General features: G+C 36.2%; 1 protein-coding gene across 1 annotated transcript; it reads right to left on the bottom strand.

Annotated features, from left to right (window-relative positions):
- Window positions 1-3,148: 3,148 nt before the first annotated feature.
- Window positions 3,149-3,598, bottom strand: LOC101251188 (SKP1-like protein 1B). The gene has a single exon (XM_010323624.3). It carries the CDS (start codon window positions 3,596-3,598, stop codon window positions 3,149-3,151), a length of 450 nt encoding a protein of 149 aa, XP_010321926.3.
- Window positions 3,599-9,565: the final 5,967 nt, after the last annotated feature.

Here is a 9,565-nt window from a genome sequence, read left to right as displayed (position 1 = left end):
GTCTAAATAGGTTTGATTTCTTGTGTAGTTTGATGTGGTCTCTTGAATTATGTACGAAATATGTTAGAAATGTTGTAGGCTGTCATAAATTGATGAATTCCATATGGTATTATCTTGATTCATTATATATTGTGATTATTGGATTGAATTTGTAAATATGACTATTGCTAAGAGCCTTGGTGTATTAAATTTTTCGAATTTTCTATGAATGAAAGTTGTTGAGATTGAATCTGTGGTATGGTTACCTAATCCTTACTTTATTGTGTAGTATATGTGTCTTAATTGTGATATTTGGTATGGTCCACTTATGGTGGCGGTACTTATGTGCTATACTTATGAATAATGTGGTCTCGTCGGCATTACTTTATGAATTGTGAAAGAATGTGGACTCGCCGGTATTCCTTTATGAATTATGGTATTGTCATGTTATCTCCTGGATTTGTGATCATTATGAAGGACTATATGAGTTATGTGTGTCTATGAAGACAAAGTATGTGTGTTTCTAACTGAATAAGGTGACCGTGATACGCTATAGTGATGCCTTTAAATTTGAATACTTAATGTTGACGTGTGAATCTTCGAAGTTGATTATATGAAAATTATGATGAGTTATGCTGATTATTCTATGGAAGTGTGTAGAATGCCTAGCAAGTATACTTAGTTGTCCCTATATGCCTTTTGGATGATATGTTATATGTGATAATGTAAACTATGAGTCTTTTTTTGGTAGAATTGTGTCCCTTACTTGATACATGAAGAATATGGATATGAAATCTTGACTTAGTAGGATAAAGAACCTTTGTCATGAATGTATATGTGTAATTGATATTTCACCTTGAAAATAGAGAAACATGTCCTTTATGTGGATTCTTTTCGAAAGGAGGTTATGATATCCTCAAAGTTGAAAGCCGTAATGGTATCCTTATCGTGTGAATGGTGAACTTAGGGTTTGTTGGCTGGAAAGGCATGAAATCATCCTTAGGAAAGTCATTGAGCTATCTTCTTAGCCATTCAAGGCATCACTAGTCGACCCTCTTCGGTAAGGTGCATTATGATTTGGTTATGAAAAAGATATGATATCTCTTCATATGCTCATATATTGAATTACTCTATGAGAAAAAAAATCCTAGCACCGAGTGAGTATGCTTGCGAAGTATCTCTAGTTAAGATGAGGCTAGGGTACAAAGAAACCCTTTATATTCCTTAACCATGTGCCTACGTGGGATGTGTCCTAGTTCTTTGATTGGAAAGTAGAAGTGTTAGGATCAAATTTACGCACACACACTAGATGAATGAAGAACACAAGAACTTTCAAGAGAAAAGAGATGAGAGATCTAGAGAGAGAAAGAGAAAATCCAATATATCATGGTAACACCCCGTGAGTAAACTTCCACGGCGGTGAGGTATAATTATATTAATAAATTAGAGTATGTTTTGTTACAGAGAATAAATAGAGAAAAAAATAGGAAAGCCTAAACAGTTATATATATTAATCAGGCTCAATCGAAGTAGGGTAGACTCCACATTCCATGCCTAGCTAGTATGGCCTTTATCGATTATTGTCTATTTTAATCATGTGGGGTACATGCCAGTGCTGCCCAAGTTTTATGAAGTTTAGATAATGAAATGGGACACTATCTAGACATTGCATGAGTAGGCTTTGAAGATGTTAGTATGTACGTTCCCTAAGTCTTCTCCAAGACCATTATGTGGAAGTCCTTAAGTGTTGAATGCCTCTAAAATGGTCTAATGGACATGATTACTTAAGTAATGTATGTTAATGAAAAGGTGTTTATATATAGTAACTTTGAGGATTGCTTGGGTAGGCTTGGAGAGGGTGTATGAGAATTCTCTTCATGTCTTACTCCATTGAGTCTTAGAGTCATTCTAGGTAGAGTGTTTACTTAATGAAATGAGAATAATCTTATCTTAGCTAGTCTAAAGGATCTCCTTGGTGTGTGTTAAGGGATTATGTGTGGTTGCTGCATAACTCAGTCAAGAGAGCCTTAGAATCACCTTTGGTAGAAGCGTCTCATGTTTATGTGTTTTGACGTGTTATTGATGTTATATTGTGGAATATGATTTATGTTTGAAATTGGTATTATATATGATTCTTATACTTGTCTCATGAAATTTTACTCAAAAAGAGCATATATTATACAAATGTCTCTTTTATAATGATTTTATACATTTGTCATACTTAGTGCATGCAATGTACTAATTCCATACATTTTTTCTATGTCAAACGGTGTAGGTGGAAATTGAGAGGCATCCTGAAGAAAAGCATGAAAACTAGGACTCTTTCAATCAAAGATAGGATATGTCCTCACTTGATTCGAGGAAATTATTATCTTTAGATTTCTTTGTTAAAAGTATCATAATATACTATGTATTTTTATATTTCTATTGTATGGGCCGTTTTCCAAAATATTCGTGTGTCTAAGATGGTGACATTGAGACTTACCCTTATTCCTTATGTTTTCTATGAAAGATGTTTTGAAGTACTATTTCGTGTGAAAAGTTGTAATTCCACACTACTTTTCATAAATGTATGCGATGAATGATGTCTAAGGGCTTGTACAAGACCTCTGAGAGGTTAAGTACGTCTTGTATCTACTAAAGAGTGTTGTAAATTTTAGAGGGTACTTTGAATTGTTTAGATATATTATAATATTTCTAAATATAAACTGAAAGTGTATTAAACTAGATATTCTCAAAAATATGCTATGCACATTTAGTAGTCTTCCAAAGGAGAATTCTAGAGTACCAAAAATCATTTTTGTTATTTTATGTTTAGCTTCAAAGAAAAGTCTATGTTAAGAGGCTTTCTAGAATTCAAATTATGGGAATAAATCAAGAAAATATATCATGACTATTGGATATGCTTTGAAAGAAAAGAGCTCAAATTTATTGAAAGGATAAATTTAGATAATTCTTTTTGAGATATGAAATTCATCTATCCACCATTTGAATGAATGTTCTTTTTCAAATATTATAATTAGCTCTAATTTCTTTCCAACAAAATTTATAAATAATTTCAAACCCAACAATATTTCTTAGAAAAGGAACAACAAATGATAGAACTAACATAAATAAAATAAACCTAAAAATATGATATAACTAAGGAAATAACAGAAATATTATAAAATCATTTAAAAGCCCAAGCATTCTCTCTACGGACCTGCTCCTCTTCCTCTGGAGTATAATCATTCACGATATCAAATACTTCACGTATTTCCTCTAGTGTTTTCCCATTTATTCTATCAATAGATTCTTGGATTATTACCTCCTCCAACTGCTTATCATCAAGATATCTAGCAGCCAAGTGAACATCAAATAATTCTGCGTGGCTCATCTTCAAGAAATTCTGATCAAAATTCTCTAGTTGAACTTCCGTAACACCTTCCTCCGAATGTTTCTTCCAATAATTTATCATTTTTTCTATTGTTTTTCCATCAACATTAGTCAAGGGGATGAAAGTACAATCATTATCTTGTACAAAGCTCTTGATGACTTCTGACTTTACCGCTACAGACTTTTCTAGTTTGAATTCCTTATTATCGCTAGTCTTAAGAGTTATGATATTTTCTGAAGACATGACAAAGAAAATGGAGAAATCTATGAATGAGTGATTCTAATACATGAGGCTAGCTCTGTATTTTATAGTGTGTTAGGTCTTTAATTACAATCAAAAATTGTGGTAGGAATATGGAAAGCAAAATATAAAATAGACCAAAACTTATTATTTTTCCTTTTTTGAAGTTCAATTGATTTGCTCTAAGAAATATGCATATTTAGTCTTAGTTTATTCGAATGATGATATCATTAATATTTACAAGGAAAGTTCAAAACTCATAATTTGTATCATCAATTAGAAGACGGTCATTTCTTATAGGTAGTAAAATCGTTGTTTTTGACTACATTTCCAACAAAAGTAATTGCAAAACTAAAACTATAGAATAACCATTTGATCATTTACTTAATATGTGTATGTGTACTCAGATCAAATTCAATATCTACTTATTGTTAAAAAAAATTCTACATTTAAACATATAAATTGAAAGTTGTAGTTTTAATATGTACTTAAATATTTAAGTTGTTGAAAATAAAAATAATTAGAAAACTACATTAAGTTCTAAAGTCTCTCAAAGAAAAGTAAAGTCTTCCAAGTACAATTCAGCAAGACTACTAGACTTGTCCTTGAGTGATGAGATCACCTAGTCTAAAGCTATGATACCAAGTTACTCTAGACCCATTACACGTCACGAGTGGTACCCACACTTTACCTCCTAGGTGGGAGAACCAACAAATTTAACCCCAACATACAAAGTACAAGCATATTGCGGAAGCTCAAAATTTTATTAAATATCGTTTCCCAGAATAAATAAAAAATTGCATCAAGGAAATCTAATATGCAAATACTAAGTCTAAGAGTATCAAAGACACCAAAATAAATGAAATAAAGTAATTTATGTCCAAAAACTAAGGGCATCAAGTCATGATCGAGAATTCCAACACCAGCTAAAATTAATAGATCACCCTTGAACCTGATATGCTAAGAGTGGCTAGAGCTTAGGGCGAGTCGAAGTTTCTCGTAAACTCTTTTTGTCTTACACTCTTTTCATTCCAATAAAAGAAAAAAAAAGAAAAACATAAGTAGGGCTTAGTAAGGGGCAACCTATACTGCGTAGGTATCATCGGCAAACCCAAAATAGCAACTAATATACAATGAATAATAGTATAAAATTAACTATGACACTTAGCATGTGGCAGGCAAATATTAACATGACCTAGTAAGTTCCACGGTCACTTGGGAAATGAGTTTTTGAGATTGAGTACATTAAGTTAACTAAATATATTTTTCCTTTAATGTTACCGTGTTGGAACGTGACACAATGATCCAATTAAACCACGTAAACAGTTATATATATTAATCAGGCTCCACTACCTAACAATTCTCCCACTTGGAGACTGCCTCAGTAATCCAGAAAATATATTCTCAAAAAAAAATCTCTTCATCATCAACATTTTTACCACACCGCAACATATGTAACAACAACTATAGAAGACCAACCGAGGTTTTACATAACCTCAGTTTCCCAACATCAACACATTTTGTCAACATGTCTGCCGGGTTCTTTGCATCCTCAATCTTCTCCAAGCACATATAACCATCCCCACTGCCCTGCGAGTGAAATGGTATCGCTTTCTGATATGCTTTGTCTTCGAATGATAGACTAGATTTTTCACCAACTGTATGACACTCTGGATATCTGAGTAAACAATCTTCTCGCTGTGCTTCTTGCCCAATTCCTGAAGATAATCTGCCAGCCATATCATCTCTTTCTCAGCTTCAGCTATTGCCACATACTCAGCTTCAGTAGATGAAAGAGAAACACACTTCTGAAGCCTGGACATCTAACTCACTGCTGTTCCACCTATGGTGTAAATGTACCCGGATGTACTCTTGCTCGAGTCAACATCCCCACCAAGATAAGCATCCAAAAAACCCTGTAGAGTCACATTTCCTTTGTCAAAACAAAGTGAAGTACTGGATGTACCTCTCAGATATCTCAGAAGCCACTTCACAGCTTCCTAATGCTCTTTCCCAGGGTTCGCCATGTACCTGCTAACAATGCCCACTGCATGTGCTATATCCGGTCTAGTACAGACCATAGCATACATCAAACTACCAACTGCTGAAGCATATGGAACAAGTGCCATGTGATCACGCTTTTCGGCAGTTTTGGGTGACTGCTCATTTGACAATTTAAAGTGATTTGCCAATGGAGTAGTCCTGGGTTTAGCATCATTAAACCTGAATCTGCTCAGCACCTTCTCAATGTAAAACTCCTGAGATAGATTTAAAGTGCCAGCAGATCTATCTCGAGAAATCTTCATCCCCAAAATCTGCTTTGCTGTACCCAAATCTTTCATCTCAAACGCTGCAGACAACCTTGTCTTCAGATTGTTAATCTCCCTCATACTGGATCCTGCAATCAACATATCATCCATATACAAGAGTAGAAATACATATGAATCAGTGTATTTCTTGAAGTAACAATAAGGATCCTTTTCAGCTTTGCAGAATCCACTCTTGGTCATGAAGGAGTCAAACTTCTTGTACCACTGCCTTGGTGCTTGCTTTAGTTCATACAAGCTCCTGGTGGGCTTGCACACCATGTGTTCCTTGCCTGGAACCACAAATTCTTCCTGTTGCTGCATATAGATCTCTTTCTCCAGATCTCCATGTAAAAACGCTGTTTTACATCCATTTGCTCTAGATGCAAATTCTCCGATGCAACAACACTCAACAGAATTAGAATAGAGGTTAACTTCACAACAGGAGAGAATATTTAAGCATAATCAATACCTTTCCTTTATGAATATCCTTTAACCACTAAACGATGCTTGAAACTTCTTTTGCCATCTGGTTCAGTCTTGATTCTGAACACCCACTTGTTCAACAAAGCTCTCTTCCCTGCAGGTAACTCAGTCAACACCCATGTGTCGTTCTTCTCAAGTGACCTCATCTCATCATCCATGGCTTGATCCCACTTGATCGAATCCTCCACCTGTAGGAGCCTCATCAAAATACTCTGTTTCCCCCTCATCAGTCAACAATAGATAGTGTAATGAAGGTGAATATTATATGTTGCCTTGATGGATCTGGATGATCTCCTTAACACCTGCTCAGGCGTAACTTGCTCCACTTCAGATTCTTCAGTAGGATTTGGTTGAGTATCGGCTTCGACATCTCTGGGGTTACTCTTCTCTAACTCAACCTCAACTCCCACTTGCTTTGTAATCTCTAGAACCTTCTGCTCTCTGTCCTTGTACAGGACAGACTCATCAAATGCTACGTCACAATGTCTCATGATCTTTCTGTTCTTGTCATCCCAAAACCTGTAACCAAACAAATCAGAACCATAGCCTATGAAGTAACACTTAACAGCCTTGGCATCAAGCTTGTCTCTCTTTTCTGGATCAACATGAACATAAGCAGTGCAACCAAAAGTCCTCAAGTGTGAGTACTTGTGCTCTTTTCCTGTCCACACCTCCTCTAGAATCTTGACCCCTAAAGGAACTTATTGTCTCATGTTTATCAAGTATGCAGTTGTGCTCACAGCATCTGCCCAAAGTATTTTAGGCAGCCCACAGTGTAACCTCATACTTCTTGCACGCTCATTCAATGTTCTGTTCATCCTCTCAGCAATTTCATTCTGCCTTGCCTTAACAGGAACTGTTCTCATCAATTTAATTCCCTCAGCTGCACAGAATGCCTTGAACTCTGATTTGTCATACTCTCCTTCATTGTCAGACCTTAGGCATTTGACTTTCAAATAGGTCTGATTCTCAACATCAGTTTCCACTTCTTGAAAGTTGCAAATTCATCTGACTTATGCTTCAAGAAGTAAACCCATACCTTCCAGCTGAAATCATCAATGAAGGTAACATAGAATCTGGATCCTCCAACTGATGATACTGGAGATGGTCCCCAAACATCTGTATGGACCATTTCCAACCGCACTTTCTTTGGATCTCTAGGAGTCTTTGTGAAGCTTACTCTTTTCTGTTTGCCCATAACACAGTTCCCGCAAAGACCCATATCAATAGACTTCAGACCCTCTAATGCTCCTTTTGCAACCAGCATCTTCATCCCTTTAATACTCATGCGTCCAAATCTGTTGTGCCACAGACATGAACCGGAATCACCTTCAGCAATAGCGTCCATGTTTATACATCCTGCAGTGGTGTACAAGGTTCCAGATTTGGTGCCACAAGCTACTACCATAGCACCTTTCACGATCTTCCATGAACCTTTCCCAAAATCTGCTGCATATCCCGTGCTATCCAATTGACCAACAGAGATCAATTTTTTCTTGATCCCAGGAGTATATCTGACATCCTCCAATGTCCACTGGTTTCCCGAGGTGGTCTTTATGCAAACATCCCCCTTTCATTCAATTTCTAAGGCTTTATTGTCAGCAAGATATACTTTTGCAAAATTTCCAGATTTGAAATTTTGGAACAACTCCTTGCTTGTAGACGAATGCAAAGATGCACCAGAATCCAAAATCCATGATTCAACCAGGCTGTTCACACTTAGTATAGAGCATCCCCAATGTCCTTTACTGAGTTTACAGAATCATTGTCATCTCCAAATTTCTGATTCTGTTTCTTCTTTGGCTTCGTACAGGTTGTCCGAAAGTGCCCTTTTTCTCAATAGTTCCAACAAGTCACATTTGATCTGTTCAGGGATTTTTCTCGATTCTTTGATTTTGATCGACCATGTTGATTTTGGCCTTTCGTATTAATTCTCCCCCTTCGGTAAACATTGAGAGAACTGCCCGATGAATCTACAACTTCTCGTTTGGGAATACTTTTGCTAAGAACAACATCACGGATTTCATCAGACTTCAGTTTCACAGATCCATGGGAACTGCTAATCGCAGTAACAACAGTATCCCATGACTCGGGCAGCGATGACATCAAAATCAATGCCTTAATTTCATCTTCGAAATTAATATCCACAAAATTGAGTTGACTCACAATCATATTGAACTCATTTATATGATCAGAAACCGATCCATTATCAGACATCTGTAAATTGAACAATCTAGGCATCAAATATACCTTGTTCATAGCCGATGGTTTTTCATACATGTTTGCAGTGCCTTCAACAGACCGGACGTAGTCTTCTCCTTCACTATGTTGAATGCCACGTTTCTTGACAAAGTCAACCGGATCAACCCTAGATCCTGGCGATCGTTGAGTTTTCACTTCTCCTCGATCATGGATTTCGGCTTCAGCCCGGTCAATAGTTCGTGAAGATCTTTCTGGTATAGATAATCTTCGATCTGCATCTTTCTGAAACTGAAATCGGATCCATAAAACTTTTCGACTCCAAGCTTCGAACTATCCATCTTCTGTGATCGTGTTGAATCTCACCTCTGATACCAGTTGTTATGATCGAATTCACGCACACACACTAGATGAACGAAGAACACAAGAACTTTCAAGAGAAAAGAGATGAGAGATCTAGATAGAGAAAGAGAAAACCCAATATTTCGTGGTAACACCCCATGAGTAAACTTCCACGGTGGTGAGGTATATTTATATTAATAAATCAAAGTATTTTTGGTTACAGAGAATAAATCGAGAATAAATAGGAAAGCCTAAACAGTTATATATATTAATCAGGCTCCACTACCTAACAAGAAGACCCTCCATCGAAGTAGGGTAGACTCTGCATTCCATGCCTAGCTAGTATGGTCTATATCGATTATTGTCTATTCTAATCATGTGGGATACATGCTAGTTCTCCCCAAGATTTATGAAGTTTAGATAATGAAATGGGACACTATCTAGACATTGCATGAGTAGGCTTTGAAGATGTTAGTATGTACGTTCCCTAGGTCTTCTTGAAGACCATTATGTGAAAGTCCTTAAGTGTTGAATGCCTCTAAAAAGGTCTAATGAACATGATGACTTAAGTAATGTATGTTAATGAAAAGGTGTTTATATATAGTAACTTTGAGGATTGCTTGGGTAGGCTTGGAGA

The sequence above is a fragment of the Solanum lycopersicum genome, chromosome 6 (assembly GCF_036512215.1).
Source record: "Solanum lycopersicum chromosome 6, SLM_r2.1".
Lineage (NCBI taxonomy): Eukaryota > Viridiplantae > Streptophyta > Magnoliopsida > Solanales > Solanaceae > Solanum > Solanum lycopersicum.
The sequence above is the reverse complement of the archived record's forward strand: the minus strand, read 5'-3'. Positions and strand labels throughout refer to the sequence as shown.